This window comes from Hydra vulgaris, chromosome 12, assembly GCF_038396675.1.
Source record: "Hydra vulgaris chromosome 12, alternate assembly HydraT2T_AEP".
Lineage (NCBI taxonomy): Eukaryota > Metazoa > Cnidaria > Hydrozoa > Anthoathecata > Hydridae > Hydra > Hydra vulgaris.
Window position 1 is genome coordinate 55,792,760 of NC_088931.1, and position 22,625 is coordinate 55,815,384.

Consider the following 22,625-nt stretch of genomic DNA (forward strand, 5'->3'; position numbering starts at 1 on the left):
TTTTACCAGGGCAGTTGGAACATAGATGAAACATGCAGTTTCGACTATCTATATTACAAACACATACTTTCATTAAATCTTTGTAATATATTAAATGGCTGTTAGGAAGAGCAGAGCACATCAACTTAGCATTTTGATGGTAAGAACATACACAAATGAGTGGCTTCCACTACTATCAACAGTAAGGCACCACTTTAGCCTTAACAGAACTTGCTGAATCCAACTTTGTGTTCAGGGTATAACTTCTTAAATTCCAGATAATGTTCTTTTAAACAAACTAATATTAAGCATTTTTGTTTATGAACTTTAACATTATTTATACGCACAGAAACAGTCTTTTTTTCCTGGACATTGTCTAGTGTATTTGCTCTGCTTAACAATATCCTCCAAAGGATGTCCTTTTTTAGCCTCAGGTTTAGCAAGTATTCCCTTTTCATAATTCAGCTTTCTGACTTTCTTAACAAGATGGTCTGAAACTGAAAATGCATTGCAAGTTTTTTTAATTGACCAACTATCAGGAGTTAATGTTAGTAACTGAACTTTTTCTTCATTCAAACTGATTTTTCCTTTTTCCTTTATTGCATCTAAAAGTTTGTCTAAATTATTACAGTTAATGCACTTTTGCTTTTTCTCAGATATTATTTCTTTTTGGTCTATATCCAATGCTGATGCTACTAGGTTTGTCATACTTGTTTCCAGTTTTTTAACTTTTTGCTTTCCATATTCTAATTTGTCATGTTTACTTACATTTTTTAGAGGAGATATTTCCAGTAAAGAAGCACTCTTATTTAAAACTGTCTTATTTAGGTCTGAAGAACTAAACTTCTCATCATCAACATCTAAGTCTTCATCTTCTTGACTAAATTTTCCTGTAACTTGTTCAATTTTGAATTCATTCAAGCAGTTAGTGCAAAGTTTTTGACCAGGTTTGATCTTAAGTTGACTTGCTGTTAAAGTATCGACTTTACACAATCCCTTAATAATTTTTTTCTTGTGGACTTTAAACGGATCACAGCAGTATTTTTGAAGCGCTTCATATCTAGAAATATAGGCTTTTTCATGGTGAAAACATATCTCCTCATTTAGTTCAAAAGTGTGTCCAATTCTTTGAATTAAAACTTCAACATCTGTGTTCACAATATCTTTTAGTTTTATTCTTCTAATCATTCTACAATAATACGTTTTGTTGCAATCTTCATTTAAAACTTTCCCCACACAACATTTCTCTGTCATTTTTTACTATTTTTTTATTTTTATTACTAATCTAAAAAGTTTAAAAAAGATATAAACATATTAAACCTCAAAGAAACTAACAAATATCAGACACTGATTACGACACTAATTATGTTATTATTATTAGTACAAACTAAGACATTATGTCATTGAAAAGAAAACTGAATATATTCATTCACAGATAAATAAAAAAGATACTACTGACATCCCTATGACTAATTATTAGACTATGACCTAAGGCTAGCTCATAGTCTAATAACATTCTCCTTTTGAAAATATCATCACTCTCAAAAGGCTACAATAATGTCATAAGATAGAGTATAGGTCTTTAAAGTTTTTTTGGTGATTGTCTACATATAAAACCTCAACATTAAAAAGTTTCATAATTTATTTCAACTGTTTACGCTATTTTCTATGCCAGCATAGTCAATGTAGTTTATCATAATTTTTAAAAAAAGTGATTTTTCAATAGGCTGCATGTGCTAAATTAATTTTTAATGCATAATTTTGATTATTCTAACAAGTGGTGACCCTAAGCACACAAAGGTAACAAAAAAATCCACTTTCTGTAAGTAAATATTAAACTGTAACACGTTAAAGTTCGAAAAAATATTTATAATGTTGCAATATTTAGCAACTTTAAGGTACAATAACTCAAAAACTGTAAAAAATCAGTCAAAAACAACTGCAATAATGGATTATTTGGGTAAAAAACTATTACCCTACAAAATTTCAGGTGATCGCCATCTTTATTTAAAAAGTTATGGTTTGTCAAAAATCGAAAAAAACTGCTACACAAATTTTTTGGATTTTGGTCATTTTTAATTCAATCATAACTTTTGAACAAATTGGTCAATCAAGCTGAAATTTTCTGGATTGTATTTTTTTCATAAGACCTGTGTGTGGTCAAAATTTAAAGCAAATCTGAGGTGGTACCCTGGGAGCGTTTAGGTGATTTGATATGGAATAACCCTTTAGTGATAATCTGAGGAGAAAACAAAGCAACTTTGATATATAATATCTTTTTATATTATTTTGTGGTTTTATATTATGATTTGGACCTAGCTAAAATTTAGAACCTTAATAGATTTTTGCTCATGGACTTTTAAAATAGCAAGACTTTAAAGAGAGGGCTTATATATCCAAGTTTTTTCAAAAATATTTACTGTTTTTGAAGCTAAAACAGACTTTCACTTGAAATTCCTAGGGGAAAATAATAACAATAAAAATTAGTTTTTTATTAATGCTTAATGATAGTATGCACTCTTAGCAGAATTTTTAAAAACATTTCCTTATGAAAAACATTTAAAAATATTTTTAAAAGACTTTTTTAAAAACAAATTTCTTTAGTGGCTGTTTTAGAATTTATATAGTCTTGAAATTAAGGTTTAATTAGAAGGCAACTCCCTATCCAACCCCCAGATTTAAAAATTAAAGAGTTCAGTTGAATTTTTGAGCAGCCTGTTGCTGAGAAACCTCATCTTTATGGTCAAACATGAATTTGTGCTTTTTGATATTTAGTCTTTTTTTAGTTTACTCATTTTTTTTGAACTCTTATGGTACCCATAATCATTCTCAGCACATTTAATTATCTTGTAGATGGTACTTTTAGGTACTTCACTAATTTTAAAGTGGTCATAAGTGAATTTTTTTATCAACATGTCTGTAGTTTAAATTGAAATCATGCACACTTTTTCTAATATTTTTTTATTTTATGTTACCATTCTTCTATAAAAATAAAAATTCATTCTGAAACATTTTTCCTTTTTGTTTTAAATTTTATTTATGTATTATATATATATAAAATTTAGGTCGCTTTAAATCCAATTTTATTTTTCAGTTGTCATCCATTAGCTCAAAACAGGTTTCATTTATCTTGATTTTAAAAAGGAATTAAATTAAATTAACATGCAAAATATGCCCAATAGTTGCTTTGAGTAGCAGTACTTGTTACTTAGTAGTTGTTACTTTTTTTAGACCTTTTTGACATACTACTTATTTAACAGTCCCCTAAATACCATCACAAGAGGATTTACCATGGCTTATAAAAAAAATACCCATTTAGTATTTTTTATTATTATTATTATTTTTTTCAACATCTTCACTTCCAACTAGGCTGCAAGCAACCACTATTAGAGTTGGAAGTTACTGGAAGAAAAAAGATAAAGTTTTTAGAACAAGAAAATGATTGACAGACGACTTTAAAGATTGCAAATTACATGAATCAGGAAAACAAGATAAAGGAAGCAAATTCCAAAGAACTGATGTTCGCAGGAAAAAAAACACTTGACAAAAAAGAATTTTTGGAGCACTTAGGAGCAGTCACAGTAAAAGGATGAGACTTAATTGAATGACAAGTAACACGAAAATAAATTTTAGTAGATAGCACATGATCTTAGCAGTTCTATAGGTGATGTGACAAAATCTGGACGATACAATAGAGATAGAATAACAGATTTGCCTTTCTTATTGATACTGTTAAAGATTCTCCAGAAGTAATGAGAGCCATTTTTGAGATAAAATACGAGATTTCATGGCCTGAGAATAGCAGGCTTTGGCATTAAACATTTCTACAATGGTTTCTAGCAATAGTAAACAGATGTCTATTTTCTGGAGAATCGTTTTGGTTATAGATATGGAAGTAATGGTTACAATTGGATAGATATAGAAGTAAAGTAACAATTGAATACATATGGAAGTAAGGTTACAATTGGAAAATGCAGCGGCACAGTGAGAGGAAAAAAACCATGGAAAGAGTGAGGCTTGACTTGAAATCCTTATAAGGGAATTAGTAATTCCATGCCAGTCTGAATCTAAGAAGTTACATAAGATGCACATTAATCAGCAGGAAGATGAAAGATTTCTACCCAAAGGTCATCACAAAGAAAATCGCAGAAATAGTTCCAGTCAGCTTCAAGGTAGTTGTAAGAGTTACGATGATAGGGGGATTCTGATGAAGAAGAATACGATAATAGTTTTAGAGAGATCAAAATATGATCAGTAGCACCTAAAGGGGAATGTGGAGAAACTGAGCACTGACTAGGATTAAAAACAATACATAAGTCGAGTAGAGAAGGTAAATGATTTGGATTGTCTAGAAAGTGATTTGGAATGTTGACTATTTGTGTTAGAGATTGAGAAGGCTCAAGTTGTGGGCTTAAACGCCTACAGAGTCACTGACACTAGACCCAAGCCATTCAGTGTGATGTGCATTAAAGCCACCAACAGCAACCATATTGGCTGATGGATGAAGAGAGGAGGCTTGGTCAATTTGATCAGAAATAACACCAAAAAGAGTGTAGTATTGAATTAAAGGAGAGCCATATAGAACAAAAAGAAAGACTATAGTGATGTGATGTGGTGCTAAACGATTTTAAAAAACACATTTATTTCTAGTATAAGGCTATTTTTAAATTGTTATTGAAAGTTGTTTAAAGTGTTTTAAACATTTAGTAACTATATTTTAGTAAATTTAATTTTTGTTTATTATTAATGTTTCAAATAATTATTAAATGTTTAAATACTTTAAATAATTTTTAATCAATATTTAAAGTTAATAGTAATTATGCTTACGTCCTTTATTCGAAAAGTTATTGTCTATATATAATAACAGTCAATGTATCTATATATAATAATATATAGACAATAACTATTCAAATAAAAAACATAAGCATTTAATAAATGTATTTACTATTATTTTAATTTTAAGATTGATTTAAATCTGTTTATTTAAGTTTTACTAGATTAATAATTTTTAAAGATTAAAGATTATTTATTTTTAAAGTGATTTTAAAAAGGCTTTTAAATTAAAGATAGTTAAAGAAGAAATAATTACGGTAAACCTAAAAATAAGAAAATGTTGTTTTTTTTTATTAAAAAAAATATTATATTTTAAAATGTATATATATATTTTTTTAATCATTAAGTATAATTTAATAAAATCATGTTTAATAAATAAGTTACATTTGCTATGAGTTTTTTTAAACATTAAAATTATTGAAGTTTAAAAATAACTAGATCTTAATAAAACTTTTATTAAGTTATTGTAATCGTAATTTTTATATTTATAAAAGTCAAAAAGAATATGGAAAAGAAATATTTTAAGTTTCATTTTTTTTTTGCTAATTTAAAATAAAATAGCAAGCTTAAGTTCAAAAGTTGAAAAATTAAATTTGCACGATTGTTATTAAGACTGAAATTCTTGAACTCTTAATTGCCAAACAAGAGTTCACTTTACTCTAAATGGATATCTTAAAATCATTTTATCTTTCAAGGAAACAAATTTTTCATACATTTCATCACTATAAAATTTCATAACAAGTTTTTAAAATTAAGTTTTGTAAAAACATTTCTTTTTTACAAAAATGTTCAGTTAGTAACTGAAAGGCAGTTACATCACGTAATTATGTGACATAAGCAATTGCTTTTAATTCATTTTATTGTCCTGAAGAAAAATGAAGCTAAGATAAACTGAAAATTAGTTATATACTACTGCATTTAAAACCAATTAAAAATTTTTCTATTTTTTATAAAAAAGTAAATGAAAAATTAAAAACTAAAAATATCTTTCTAGCAATTTTTTTTTGGGCACTCAGTAAAAATATTTTTTTTATTAAATGATGTTTATTAAACTTGTAATTTAAAATAAAATGGCAAGTTGAAATAAAACAGCAAAACAAACACTCAATTCAAATTCTAAATATAAACCTTCTATTTAAATTGTAAACAAAACAATTAAAACAAATACAAAAAACAAACATTTTAAATAATTATTAAAAAAATAAATAAAATTAAAATTTCTTTTTTACAATATTTTATTTAACTTGCTTTCTTGTCTGTCTATTTTTTGGTGTCTGCGCAAAGCTAACACGAGGTCAGTGGTAATGATAAAAGAAATTGTTTAAAAAGTAGTTGAAACAAACACCGCACAACAGTTTAGACTTCAGTTTAGTGTAAATAAAAGAAATTGTTAAGAAAAGTTTTTAAAACAAACAATAAATAACAAACTTTTAGCATTTTAGTGTAGTGTAAATAAATAGAACCACTGTTGAATAATTAAAAAAATATGGAATAAAAAGTAAAAAATAAAAATATATAAAAAAATATTTTTTATTTGTCAATGCTTAATGTTTGTTGATTTATGAAATGCTGTTTCTCAATTTTGTGCCGACCTGATGCTCACCTAACTATTTACTCTTGAAATTTTTGCCAACTTTATTTTTCCTAATTCCTAGGGCTGATATACTGTATGTGCTTTCGTATCGGTTGAGAAATTAATGTCAAATTTTCAAGACAAATTAGCCATTTTAACTTAAACGCTGGTCATAAAAAATACTAAATGTTTTTCGACTATAACTTTACAATGTTAATGTATCCTAATACTTGCATCAAGTCAAAAAATATTTGAGCAAAAGAATTTGAAAAAAGAATAGAAACAATTGCACGTTTTAAAATCACGTTTAAAGTTATATCCAATCATCATATTTAAACCAAAAACTCTACCTAGAGATGTTATATTCCCATTTGGTGTTATTTTTAATAAATATGATTTATATTTATTGTGATGAAAAAGATTGATAAAGTTATTAAAGATTATTAAGTACTTTACGAAATATATCTGGTAGGTTACTATATCGATTTATATTTTGTAATCAAACCCTGTGCCGTAATCAACATTTTAAAAACGTGACAAAAAGATTTTTATTTGAGATATGTTTTCGTTATAAAGTATATGAAATAAAGCACACTTAATAACTTTGAATCTTATCCAAGACAACATCTTGATAATTTTTAGTAAAATCTTTTAAAAGTAACCATTCGTTTTGGTCAGAGTTTTTTAACAATGTTTTTTCAAGTATCTACTTTGTGCTTTTACAATATATGAATATATGGTTAGGTTGTTGACACTGTTGCTTAAGAAATCATTAAGTACATTTAGTGGTAATGATAGTGATAGTGTTTTATGGTCAGTACTCTGTCATTGCTTGAATGCTACACCTAGCTCATGTTTTGTAAGCTCTTGCGCTAAACAACTTTTTAATGCTTTAATACCATGTCATTGTTTACATCAGGTAGCATTTTTTTTTTTTTTTTCTTTCTGTATAATTTTTTTTTGTTTTCTTATATTTCTTTATATTATATTTCTTATATTCTTATACTTGCTTTCTTATATTTTCTTATATTATAGTATATTTTATATCTTTTCTTTCTTTGATATCCATAATTTTGCATTTAACTATAATAATATTCATTTGGCATTTTAATATCTAATTAACAATGTCAATATATAATTGTAATTTGGTTGTATAATGATATCACCATATTTATTATTTGTAGCTTCATCAAGTAGGTTTGTGTCTTCTGCATACAACTTTGAGACTGATTTCAGGTTATCCACATAATTATTTATAAATTTAATGAAAAAAATAACCCCAAAACAGCCTTGGGATACTTTACTCTTTGTTTTCTATTAGATAAAGAAGTGTGTATTCATCCAAGTAACTGGATAGAAATTCTGTATTTTTAAAGTTTGTAAATTAATTTCTTTTGGGATACTACATCAAAGACCTTAGCAAAATCCATAAACATGATATCAATCCAAGATTTCTCAGACACAACTTTTGTTATATAACCCATACTTACAAGTAAATTCATTGTACAACATTTGTTTTTGATCAAACCTTGTTGATGATTAGAAATCTTGTTATCATTCAGGAAATTTCTAACTTGACCACTTTTTCTAAAAATTTTGCATGGTACTGATGTTAGACTAATTGATCTGTAATTTGCAGTCTCAAATTAAGTTATTTTTAAGTTATTAAGTTATTAGTTATATTTAATGACTGTATAACTTATTTTGTTTTGTTTTATTTAGAATACATTTAAAAATAATTTAACTCATTTTGATTATAATAATAAACTTGATTATAATAATTTATAATAAACTTTTATTGAAAAGTATAATTGAAAATATATAGCAAAAAAAAAAGCTATAAAAAAATGGTAAAATTCCTTATTTTATAATTTGATATCTCAGGTTGAAGATGTTTCTGTTATGTCTCTTGGTTCTTTGTTGAACACAGATCATCTTATTTTAACACACTCTTCAGATTCTCAACCTGGTCAAGTAATGACTTTAGATGGAAACACAGTTGTTTCATTCAATCTTTCAGATCTTCAGGTATCTTTAAAATTTTCTTTTTATCAATATTTTATTAGCTGGGTTGTGTGTGTGTGTGTGTGTGTGTAAAAAACACTATAAATAACTATTAGTATACAAAATTATAATAAAAAAAGTATTTGATCAACAATGATCATCCTAGATTTTAAAGTATCTATTTTCAGCCATTAAGAGATTTGCAAGGCCTTGATAGTCAGTTACTTTGTGATCAACAACAGAACAACAACAGCAACGTCAATGAACAATGTCACATAGTATCAAATGAACACGTTCATCTGCAAAGACAAGAACGAGTAAATATGTCTTGTGTTGCAGGTATGGATTAGTTTTTGTGTATTTCTCTAATTCTTGTGTGTGTGTTGTTGTTATATGTGTGTGTGTGTGTATATATATGTAGTATGTATATATATATATATATATATATATACACACACACATACATACACATAGACATAGACATACAGTCAACTCTCAATATCTCTAACATTTTTTTGGTCCCATGGACATAACTTACTTGTTTAGGCTAAAATCCTCTCGATATCTCAAACTTTTTGGTATTTTAAACAATATTTTTGGTCCACGGGGCAGTTTTCTCTTGTTATCTCAAATTTTTTCAAGAAATATTATAAAAACATTTAATTTTTTAAAATTCTAATTTTTGAAAAATATTGTTATGAAATTTTTTAAAACTCTATTTTTTTTATGAATCAAATTTCTGAAAAGTATTCTATTAGAAGAATAATTTATTATTTTTGTCAAAAGTGACATGCTACTTGTTAAACGAAAACTTAAAAAGAAATCTATAATAGAAAAATGCAAAGCATTAAAGACCTGGAGAAAGGAATGCCTAACAAAGAGGTTGCCCAAAAATATGGTGTCATGAGGAACACAATATCAATGTGGTTTAAAAATAAGAACAAATTATTAACCTTGCTGGAAAAAAATGGCACAAAATCTAAACTTCGAAGAAACTTCATAGTGGTTATTTTGAAAATGTAGACAAGGCTATATTTGCGTGGTTTGTTGCATAAAGAAGTCAACAAGTATTAATTGATGGCACCATACTGAAAGAAAAGGCACAAAAATTTGCAGAAGCATTAGGAGAATTGGATTTTAAAACATCTGATTGTTGGTTTCATAATTGGAAAGAAAGGTCAGTTAAATTTTGTCAAATCTTGTTCAATTTAAATATAAACAGATATACATGTACCAGCATTGAATTTTTCAAATGTGTAATTAAAATTCAATTACTCTGCTCCTATTTTTACAAACAGCATCATCTTTAAAGTAATCTCAGGCAAAAGTGCAGTTGTGGCGAATGATATGACTGCTTCATGGAATGAAACTATGCTTCCAACATTGCTTTTGAAATACAAACAAGTTTTGGACTATGTTCTGGCCATCCACACACCGAAAGGCTAAGCAACATCAGCATGATATTTCTTTCTCCTAACACCACATCTGTCCTTCAACCTATGGATCAAGGCGTAATACGAAGTCTTAAAGCTCACTATTGTCACAAAATTGTACATTAGTGTATTAAGGCTGTGGATAATAACAAACCTCTGCCAAAAATTTTATACTTCAAGCAATGAAAGATCTTGTTTCTTCATGGAATGCTGTGTCAAAGAAGAGTCTCATCAATTGCTTTAATAAAGCTGCTATCAGCAAAACAAACAAGGGTATTGCAGAAGCTGGTGTTGGTCATCCTTTAAAATCTTTAAGAGAAGAACTTGACCTTTTGAGAGAGTTAGATCCTAATGCCATCCAAGAAGATCTCTTAGCAGAATCTAACATTGGTTTTGATTGCAATGTAGTAACCATAGGTTCGCATGTTACTGAGGATGAAATTGTTGCTCAGATTCTAAACCCTATTTTTGAAAAAGATGATAATGAAGTTGAAGATAGTATTGACAAAGGTATTGATGTCAAAGCCCCATCACGCTCATCTGATATTTATTTAGAAAATGCTTTTAAAATGCTTCACTATACAGCTCAAAATACAGAAATGAAATACAATCCTTTACACTAAAACTTGAAGATTTCATAAAGATAAAAAGATAGATAATTTGAAGCAACAGATAACAGATTTTTTCTAAAAAATGTAGTATAAATGCATATTTTTTATTTTTAGTTAAAAAATGTCGTTTTCTAAGTAGTGAAATCTAAAATAATAAATTTTTTAATAAAATAATGGTTATTTTTGAGATTGTTATATAATTTCTTTTGAGACCCAACATAATATAAATGTTGCCTGATACACCATAAGACGGGAGCTCATCTTGATTTATGAATTAAATCAAATTTATTGTCTTGATTTAAAAATTGAATCGAATCTCAAATCAAATAAGCAATATGAGGAAATCCAAATTTAATCTTTTTTTCCCACAATAATTTTTTAGCGGTTGTTTGGAAGCAGTATTACTATTACTTTCGATTGACAATTACTTTGATCTGGTTGAGATAAATAAAAACATTTTAATAGCATCTTAGCCATATCTGAAAAAAACAACAACACTCACAAAACAAATGGTGATTCGAAAAGTTCGAATCATTTTTTTCGAATCGAAGCAATACTTGATTCACAAAAGCCCTGATATATACATGTGTGTGTATGTATGTATGTATGTATGTATATGTGTGCATATGTGTGTGTGTGTGTGTGTATATACAGAGTGGTGCAGACGGCCCAAACAATGTTGTTTCAGTCGCTATGGAGCATTAGAGCGTACAACGTGTGTTCGTTGTTGAGCAGTTTTTTAGAAACAATGATTCTGTAGTCACAGTGCAGCGTTTTTTCCGTCAATATTTTAGAGTTGGACAATCAATTGGATTAAAAACTGTCAGTATTGGGCATTGGAGAACCCACAAGAATTACACCAAAGACCTCTACACTGTTTAAAGGTAACAGTGTGGTTCTGCATTTCAAAGTTGGGGATTGCTGGACCCTATTTTTTTAAAGAGGAAGGAATTGCAGTTACTGTTACATCAGCTCGCTACGTTGAAATGTATTAAACAACTTCTTTCATCCAGGACTTAAAAGGGGTCAAGTGAACATGAGAGACATTTGGTTTCAGCAGGATGGTGCCACAGCTCACACAGCGAGAGCATCCATGGAAGTGGTTCGACAAATGTTCCCAAGACATGTGATTTCGAGATTTGGTGATGTTCACTGGTCCCCTCGCTCACCCAACCTTTCGATATGTGACTTCTTTTTGTGGGGGTATTTGAAATCAAAAGTGAAAAAAATGTTGGAGAGAGCTGTCCGTAATTTTCAGAAGAGGATCCAAATTTATATCCAACAAGAAGGACATCATCTCAAAGAAATTATTTTCCTAACCTAAATATGGTATGTAATTTCAAAAACTGCATTAAAAAACCTATCATTTAATACTTGTTTTTATTATTTTCAACCCATTGTGTCCCAGTAATTCAATATTGAAAAACATGCGTTTCCTCTGCACCACTCTGCGTATATATATACAGTCGTCCCCCGGTTAACGAACTTAATTCGGAGTACGAACTAGTTCGTTATCCGAAAAGTTCGTTAACCGAAACGCGTTTTCCCATAGGCCGCCATTAAAAAATTTTTAATTGGTGGATTTTGCCGAAATAATGGGGGAAAAAATTCAAAAAATTGTCCAACTTGATAAATAAAATAGGCAAAGGTGAAATGATTGAAACCTGAGATTTATGCACTTTTAAAAATTGAAACAAATTGAAATTGTGCATGAAAATTGCTTGTCAAAGTTTTAGAAAAAACTAAAAATTGAACATGAATATTGCTTATCAAAAAATGAAAATTCAACAAGAAAATTGCTTGTCAAATTTTTACCAAAAAATTGAGAATTGAACTTGAAAAATGCTTGTCAAAATTTTACGAAAAAATTGAAAATTAAACATGAAAAATCCTTGTCAAATTTTTTACCAAAAAATTGAAAATTGAACTTGAAAGAAAATTCAACAAGAAAATTGCTTGTCAAATTTTTACCAAAAAATTGAGAATTGAACTTGAAAAATGCTTGTCAAAATTTTACGAAAAAATTAAAAATATGCCATTTAGCGGTCCCGGTTCGTTAACCGAGTTCCGGTTTGTTAACCGGTGGAGGATTTTGGGCAAACTTTCGGTTCGTTAACCGAAAGTTCGCTAACAGGGGGGTTCGTTAACCGGGGGACGACTATATATATATATATATATATATATATATATATATATATATATATATATAGCCATCCCATAATTTTTTTTTGACAACCAATTTTTATGCAGAGTGACTAATAAGTGGCATAAAGGTCATATATTATATAAAAAAAATTTATTTTTTCTTCATAGAAGTATTCACTTCTTTTGGTATCAAATAATTTTTTTTTTTTTTTTGAATACTGTTACTGGCCTTGGATCAAAGAAATCCAAATCTAAAATGGTTTCTTTAAAAGATTGGGTGAAGGACTTTCCATCTTTTGGTGTAAACTAAACTAGATCAAAGCGTATCAATGTAATTCAAAAATATATATACCCATTTTTTCTTTGGTTATTTTAGGTGCTCTAAGAAGACCAGAGTGTAAACTAGCCCTGTGGGGCTCCGTCAAACGCAGTATTTCCAAATGCTCATAAAATTAAAAATTCCGAATTTAAAAGTGAAAAAAATCCCATTTTCCAAATAAAGTTTGCCAAATTAAAGTTAAATAATAATTCTAAAAATAGTTAAAAATTAGTTATTATTAAAAACTAATTAAAAAATAACAAGAAATTCTTATTTAATTATTGCGTAAAACTTGAAACAAAATTGCTGTTATTGGTATAACTACCCAATTGCATAACTGCGAAAATATCTCTTGGAATTAACTTCTTGAGAATTGGGATTTTTCAAGTGATTTTAGGGATTTTCTTGGCAACTTCCTTCTAAATTTCCTTTTGGAAAGTTTAAAAATAATTTTTCGCAATGTTCCAACAATTGCAAATATTATATAAAAATGTTAGCAAGAAATAAAGGACAATCTAAAAAAATAACTAATTTGTTTGGTTTAACATCTGCAAACGCTATTTCTTTACAAGTTTTGTCCTTTTTGACCCAAGAGGTAAATAACTTATTAAGTCTTACAGCAAACTCTACTTCAAGTAATAAATGTGCTTCTTCAGCAAAAATATCAAGAAGTTGTTTACGTCAGATAAACAACTTCTTGATATTTACAACTCAGTCATTTTTTGATCAACTTTGATCAATTTGGGATATTACGGTATGTCTTTTATTTGTAGTTTTTTTGGTATTTTATATCAACTGAATTAGGTATTCACATTGACAGAAATTTTTTTTTACCTATCTACTTTTATTTCTCTACTAACTTTTTTAAAAGAACACCTCTGAATTAAACAGTCATAATAACATTTTATGACAATGAATGAAAAAATAATTATTGGAATTCTTTGTTGCCAGGATAGCATGCAATCGCTTGTGATCAATATTCTTTTGTAATTAAACAACATTTGTTGTTGTTTTTGCTCAGACATTAGACATTGCTCAGACATTGTAACATTATTTCGCTATGCGATTTATGTATAGAGAAAGTTAATATTAATTATAAAATTGAACTCACTATAAATATGAAATTTATAAGCTTGTGTTTGCTATTTTCAAAACTTTTTTTTAATTTTCTATTTTGAAAACATTTCTTTTGGTGTCACAATTTATTACATGGTGGTGTAAGGGTTCATTCATAAAGGATGCCGAGCAGAATTTAAATAATAATTAAAAGTAAAATATCATTGGCTTTTTTCTGCATAGATTTTCATTGAACATAAATCGCTATATTACTTTAAATATGGCCCTTTAATGCCTACAAGTAAAAATGAAATATATATTCAAAAGAACACTTTTGAAATGAAAGCGATATCGATATATTAAGATTACAAATGAATCAAATGGATTATTCTTAATAATAATTAATTAATTACACTGATTATTTTATAATATAAAAATATATAATTCCTAATATATCTTTGGAAATCAGAGCTTAATATGTGGTGTTGATGTGAAACCGTGGTGTTTTATTCTATTTTTGTTGTTCAATCAATGTATGCAGCATTGAAGTGGAGTAGAAGAAAAAAGAAAAAATATATGAAAAGGACCCCATGCATTCCCGGAAGACATTTAAATCTCAAGGAAGGGGGTGTATGATTGGGAAATATTTTGACAAATTCCCAATTTTGTCAAAACGCTGCATCAAGTTTGTTCCTGGTAAACACCCTGAAGACCTAATGGTCGCATTACAGAGCACCGCAGAAGAGGATTCAAGCATTCGGAGGTTTACGCTTGCTTTATGTCGGAAAAAAAGCCAAGAGTAGGCATCGAACCACAGATCAGTGAAAGTTCCAGGATTTTTTGGTGTTTGATATAGCTAACAGACATCGCACAAATTCCAAACATTTGTATGTTTATACTTATGTTAAATGAGAGCAACAAGATAGTAAAATAATTTTTTTGCTTTTCCTAACTGAATTTATATTCATCTATAAATTTTAAGTTTCATAATATTATCTCTTAGCATTCATAAATTATGGCCATATAAAGTTTAAACCCACCTCATTTTGAGGGGGTTACAAATTTTACATGGTCATAATTTTTAAATGCTTAGAGATAGTAAAACAATACTTAAAGTTTATCAATGAATATAAATTTAGGTAAGAATAGCAAAATAATTATTTCATCAACTCTCACGTTTAGGGTAGGGGGATAAAATTTTAGGGCTTTTTTGCTCCCAACCTCAAATCATTGCAACTATTAAAAATCATCATTATTTGACATAAGTATAAGCATACGAATTTTTGGATTTTGCTCCATGTTAGCTATCTCAATCACCAAAACTTGCTGATCTCTCGCTTCTGAAGCAAATTTGCTTCAGAATTCAGCGTTTAAACGCTGCAAATGTACAATAAATATTTATATGCATATAAAAGTTCAGCTTATAAATATCTGAAGACAAATATCTCAAGAAAATATGTAAAATTAAAATAAATTTTAAATGTGCTTATAAGGTTCAAAGTTTGCAGTTAGGTATCAGATCAAAATTCAAATTATTAGGATCATTCAATAACGAGAAAGCAAGAAAGCAGTCGCTGTAGCTAGCTCCTTAAATCCACTTTTGTTCTCTTTTTTAATGGTTCTTTACAAGAACTCTTATTTGAAGTAGCTTTTGAAGCTTCTCCATGCTTATCACACGCTCTAAATCATCTTCAATATATTTTACTGTAAGCATAGCAAAATTGAATTTTTTTATTACGAAATATTTTTGTTAAAACTAGAAATATGTTTCTTGTTTTAAGAAATAAATATCCTATCCCGCGATTTAATCATAAAAACAAAAAAATATTTTTCTTGTTTTGAGAAATAAATTTGTTAAACTATGGTCATTAGATTTATGATTTTGTTGTGAGTTCTGATGAGGAATTCATTATATCCAAAAAGTCTGAGGGAGTCTTATCCGTTGGCATTTTTTCAAACTATTATTTAGAAAATTAGCCAGTAGTTTGGTGAAATATACAACTGAAGACCTAGTGGTCTTTATCAACAAAAATTGCTTTCAGAAAATTAGCCAGTAGTTTGGTGAAATATACAACTGAAGACCTAGTGGTCTTTATCAACAAAAATTGCTTTCAGAAGGACTTCAGCTTTTAACATTTTTTCAGACCTCCTTTTGTTTTCAATACAGAACTTTTACTGTTTTTTTATCGTGATCTCTTTCAAAAGATACTAATGCCAGCACAAAACACCTATGGTTTTACCATAATTTGAATTTCACCTGTAAGCAGGCTCATATTCAATTTATCTGCCAAAAGTCTCATTGATATTAAAAGTGCAGGTTAAAAATAATGCAATGTACATAAAATAAGGTTTAAAATGGCACTACTAAAAACTTGTTACACTTAATTTTGACAAGATAATATCAAAGTGCTACTTCTATTATTTTCATTTTTACTATGTTTCTACTGATTTTATGAAAAGTATGTCAGTGGAAAAAAATAGGTTTAGAGTTATTTTCTTTGTATTTTACATCTGACTTCAAACTGTTTTGCAAACCATTTTTTTTTAAACAATTTTTTATTTTTATGACATTTTATTCTTAAATAATATGACTAAAATATCAAAACTTATGAAATGAAGCTCTCTGATATGATGGCCGGAAGTTATCAAGAATAATTATCGGCCAGGAAACTTAGCTAATCTTGTACAAACCCCTTTTAAATAGCCAGGGATTAAAGTGGGTGAACTGTGAGAGATCAAAAGCATCTAACAAATTTCTAATTGCTGTGTATTGGGCCTTAACGCTATTGTGTTTAATTACCACTTTTTTTTTATTTCATAATATTTTTGCGCATTTTTTAAATGCCACCAGTTAACAAAAATAATAGTAATAAAAATGCGCACAATTGGTATAGATATAAACCTTCCATTATTTGTAATGATGTTGTTATATAGTTGATGATTTGTAAACTTCCGCAGATTCTGGGTGAATGATATTACAACGTTTTTATTATTATAAAGTCTACTGAGTTCTAAAGGTACTATACAAATAATCAACACGCGCTCTTCATGCGTCACTATTTTCATTTTAAATTACCTGTTTGTAAACACTATATCCTGTACCATCATCAAAACCAGCCTTGCATATAAGCGTTAGTTTAGTTAATTCCTTAGCATTGTGATAAGCACAGTAGTTTGTATATCACATAGCTTTTAAAGAGTGTGTTTTAGAAGATCTTTTAGCGATATTTGTACTGACTAGCTATCTATTTGAATTTTCTTGGGATAGCATTTAGCTTTTGAAAATCTTATACCATTATATAAAGGATATGTGGCTGCCTTTTTTTTCAGCACCATTTCTTCAAAGCTAGTATGTTGATTTTGATATATCACCTTTAATAGTTAATGATAAAGTTTCATCAGGTGAATATATCTAAGGTTTAATGGGGTTTTTATTTAAAATTTCAGAAATTTTTGTGCCAGTTTCGTACTTAAACTCACTTCTTAGTTTCAATTTTGTTGTGTGAAGTAATTTATGGCTAAATAAAATATTACTAACATTCTTAGGCTTATTCTTTTTGTTCTGTTACAAGCTTTTCAAAAGAGTCACATGGTTTCCCAACTTCATTACCTGATGATGTAGTATTTAATGTGTACCGTAGGTGTATTGAAAATCTTGAGCTATCCAATTTTCATTACTTCTCTCAAAATGAGTATTATCATTGTTTGCAGCTATTAACTTTTTATATTATAATTTTATAAAGTTTTTCACTCAGAATCCTCAGTTTAATATCTGCAGAAACTAGAACAGTTAATTCCAATGAAAAGAATGGTACATCATTAGGAACTAGTTTGTTTTGTTCAATAAGGCCGTAAATGTCACCAATTTTTATTTTATTACTAAACAAAAAAATTGTTAGTTAAACAGTGCAATTTGTATTGAATTAAATAACAAACGAAATAACATTTTGTATTTTTTATAGTATTTTTATTTACAAGAAATAAAAGTTAATTTCAAGCAAATAACATAAGTTACAAGTCATTGTTTTAAAATATTAAAAAACCCAAAAGGGGAAGTTAGGGGCAATGTATATAGTTCAAATAGGTTGCATACATATTACATATGTATGCAACCTATTTGAACTATATACATTGGCCCACTGTGCGATAGTTTGAAAATGCCCTATATAACAACAGTTTATATATATATATATATATAAACTGTTGGCTTTAAAAGTACAGTAAAAAATAATTCTAAGGTAGTAAGGTAAAATATTCTTCTTTTGACAACAAATTATGTCATTTTTAAATACTTTGACTTTTGTCCAATGTTTATGTGTTATCTAAAAACCATAACCATTAAATTAATTGTGAATTAAATTTTTTTTTAATTATAGCATGAACACAAATTTAATGCTAATCTTTTTTTTTTTTTTTTTTAATGCAGAATTTTTTAATTTTGTTCTAATTTTTTGTTTTATTAACTGCATAATGTTCATAAATCGACTGATATAGTTAGAACATGCAAAGAGTGTGCATACAACTGAAATAGGCAGAACATGCAAGGAGTGCTGCTATATTGGATTAGGATATTGGCTCAGGCAGGCAATCTTTTTAATGACAATTAAAAAAACTTTTTGGTCTTGTTTTTTTTTTTTATATGTCAACATATTATGGAATCATGTGTATGTATGTGTGTGTGTGTATGTATGTGTGTGTGTGTGTATATATATATACATGTGTGTATATATATATATGTGTATATATATATACATGTGTATATATATATATATATATATATATATATATATATATATATATATATATATATATATATATATATATATAAAATGTTTAAATATAAAAACTATAACTACTAATAATTGTATAACTCAAGAGTTAATCAAGCATATAAAATACTAAATGGTTTACTTATTCTTAATTATAAACATAATACACAGTATGTATATAATATTATATAATAAAATAAGAAAAATTAATAATAGGAAAACTTGGAAAGAAAGTTGGTGTAACAAAATAAACATCGGCTTATGTTAAATATCCTCCATTTGTTTTTGTTTTTTGCAAGCTATGCATTTTTGTATTCATTTAACAAGATCATTGCAAATTTTGTTGGGAGATTTTCAAACGGTTTTTAGGGAGTTTTTTTAACTTGACAAACACTTAACTGATGTTTTGCTTGATATGAACTTCTGTTTTGCTTGATATGAACTACTGTTTTGCTTGATATGAACTACTGTTTTGCTTGATATGAACTACTGTTTTGCTTGATATGAACTACTGTTTTGCTTAATATGAACTTCTGTTTTGCTTGATATCATTTGCTACCAGCTTAAAGAAATATTAATTATAGTAAAAAAAAATTCTATAAATTTTGTACCTAAATAATACATTAATAATCATTTTTAACATTTGCGTTAACTTACCAGGATGTGCTGAGTTGGCAAGAAATTTTCTCTATTTTTTGCAGCCCTTCAAAGGGCTAAAGAAATTTTTACACAAAATAGCACCGTTAGAGCTACAGAGCTCAAATAGTAAAAACAAAGGCAAACTGCTAAATTCTACATAAAATAAATTTAAACAATATGACAGGAGCTACTAGTTTTAAACTCATTCAAAGTTTTAATACCAATAAAGTAACACTTAAAAATAAAACAAAAATTCTTTAATAATTTTCTCTTATAGTGCAAAATTATTAGAATGAGTTATTTAAACCAATCAACACTCATTAAGTACTGATTGCTTTTAGTATTTTTAAAATTAAAATTCAATTAGTAAAACTCAGTACTATCACTCATGTGCAAAGCCTCTATTTTAAAAGGGTGTGATTTACAGTATTTTACTTAGCAGGTAGATACCAGGTTGTTTTGCTTAAATAAAAAGTTGGATATAATATATAATTGGATATAATCGTTAATTGGATATAATCATTAAAAACTTTTGTTATTATGATAAGCGTTTATGATTTTTTTTTTTTCTCAGCCTAATATTTATTATATAAAATGAGTTAGGTTATTTACTTAGTTTTCTTCGCATACAACTTTCGAAGTTTTTGAACACAGGAAAAACACAAACATTTAAACATCTGTCTTAGTGTTTAAATGTCTAGTTAATAATGTTTGCTAAAGTTTAGTTATAAGACATCAGTGGTTAGTTATAGTAATACAAATAAATTGTTTTACACGCTACAAGTAATTAATCAAATAGTTAAGCGACATCAGCGAGTGAAACGTTTTGATATTTAAAAAATTCATAAAATAATAAACTTTGATATTTTTTTTAAATAATTTTTAAAATATCAAAGTTTGATTTCACAAAATAAAATAAATAATTATTTAATTACAGTTGTATAATAAGTTATATATTAGTATGATTTTGAAAGAATATAATTAATCCTCATTCTAATTAAATTATTTTTCTTGATGTTAATCTCAAAATAAATTAAATTTATAGATATAAATAGTTACTAGAACTGGGTGCTATAAGCGCATCTGAATTTAATACTTATTACGTATGCGAAATATATATATATAGTGGCAACAAAATAAAAAGCACAGATTAATGTTTAATATGTAATGATATATTTTCTGGAGATCTGAGTTTTTGAGATCTAAATTTTTTAGCCTAATAAAATATTCGTTTTTGAAGATAACATTACTGAGTAAAAAATTAAATTAAATTAGTTAAAAAAAAAATTCGATCATATAAATGATTTAGAGGCACAGAATAAAGGGGCAATTTAAATAGCACACCTGTTAAAGAATTATCATTTTGTCCCTTTGCTATAAAAACCATAGAAGTTCTTTGTATAAATAGTTAAAACTTTGTTTGAGGTAAATTAATATTTAGTGGTGCATCCTTTTGAGTCAATAACTGCTTCACAACAACGGCCCATTGACAAGATCAATTTTTGGCATTGTTTAGACCTAATAGCTTCCCAAGTCTTTATTTCAATCCAAAATTAGTCTAAATTTGTTGCAGTTAATCAATTTATGTTTCTGTCAAGTTCTTTCTACAAATTTTCTATCGGATTAAGGTCTGGTGACTGTCAGGGCTACTCCAAAACATCAATGCTTTAGTCGTTTTCTGGTTGGAATTTCCAAACCAAAGGAAAATTTTCCTTGGCATAAGGCAACATGATGTTTTCTAGTATTTCTTTGTACCTGTGTTGATCCATTGTCCCTTGAATTCTATGCAACGAGCCCACGCTTCACCATAAAAAACTGTCCCAAACAATCACCTTGCCACCACTGTGTTTTACAGTCTTTAGAGTATACCAATGGCTGAGATCTTGGTTTTGGCGATAACGACCATATTGTTTTTCGTCGGATCTAAAGCAATCAAACTTAGACTTAGCGGTCTAAAGCGAATTTTTCAAAAATGTAACTCCTTGTGTACCTACTGTTTTGCAAACTTCAAACGACTGACAAGATTGCGTTTTGAGACCAATGGTTTTTTTCGGGCACTCTTCTAAATAGCTTATTTTCGCGTAAACAACTTTTGACAGTGCTGACAGACAAATTGACTTGTAAATTTTGAGCAATTTGATGTTTAATTTTTGGTGCGTCAGCAAAAGCATTTAGCTTAGCAATACAAAGAATGGCTGCGTCTTTAATGGGTGCTGTTTTTCGTTCGCAAGACTTGCGTTTTCTGTTGCTTAATAAACCAGTATTGTTAAATAAATTAATAGCATTGATAACTTTTTTACAATAACAACCCGATCTTTAAGCTATTTCAGAGTTGTTCAATTCTTGATCTCAAAATGCCTGCACTTGTCCTCATAAGGCATCTGTTCCATGTTTTCCTCGTCACATAGTTAAAAGAATATGATTTTTGCAAAATGAATTACAAGTTTATATTTAAAATACTGACTTTAGTGATTTTCTTTTGATATAATATAAGAACTTTGGTTTATTTTTAAGAAAAAGTAAGTGTGTGCTATTTAAAATGACCTCAAAAATTTAAACGCGACTGCTAAAATGCTCAAAACAAGCAATTTTGATAATTATAAAAGTCAAATGAGAAGTTCCGTTCAGAAAAGTAAGCATTTTTGATGCTATAAAAAATAATAGCAATTGCTATAAAAACATAAAACTTGATATGAAAACAACTGGTCATGAAAGTGTGCTATTTATATTGTCACCACTGTATATATATATGTATGTATATATATATGTATGTATATATATATATATATATATATATATATATATATATATATATATATATATATATATATATATTTGGCTATCCTACTTTACTTTTCAAAATTAATGAAATTAATTTATGTAAATGATTGCTAAAAATGGGCTCCATTGGCAACCCTACATTCTACTAGTTATAATATAATTAGTTTTTAAAAATAAAAAGCTTATTGGTGCAATTATTATTATTTTTCAATTAGAAGCTATAAATTTTGAAAGAACAGGATGCATTGAGTCATTTCAAGAAGATAATAATTTGGTGAGGAACTCTTCTTTTTTTTTATTTTTAAGCAAATACAAATTGAGAATAATGACAATTTTAAGGAATCCCTAATGCTTTTTTTTTTTAAACTTTCAACAGAATTCTTGATTAACATGCATCATTCAAACAACTAACTGGTAAACAAATTAAACAAAATTAAAACCTTGGATCACCAGTGGAATTTTAAAAGCTATTAAAAACATACA

General features: G+C 27.8%; 1 protein-coding gene across 8 annotated transcripts in view; it reads left to right on the forward strand.

Moving 5' to 3' along the window:
* The window catches only part of LOC100211839 (zinc finger protein ZFP2), a 65,553-nt gene that overhangs the window by 38,288 nt on the left and 4,640 nt on the right, over positions 1-22,625 (forward strand). For 6 of the 8 annotated variants that reach the window (XM_065813769.1, XM_065813776.1, XM_065813770.1 and 3 more), the window contains 3 exons: positions 8,270-8,413; positions 8,578-8,728; positions 22,358-22,416. In XM_065813769.1, coding sequence (XP_065669841.1) covers positions 8,270-8,413; positions 8,578-8,728; positions 22,358-22,416 — 354 coding nt within the window. The remainder of the gene's footprint in view (positions 1-8,269; positions 8,414-8,577; positions 8,729-22,357; positions 22,417-22,625) is intronic. The other 2 variants (XM_065813774.1, XM_065813775.1) reach the window with 1 other exon arrangement.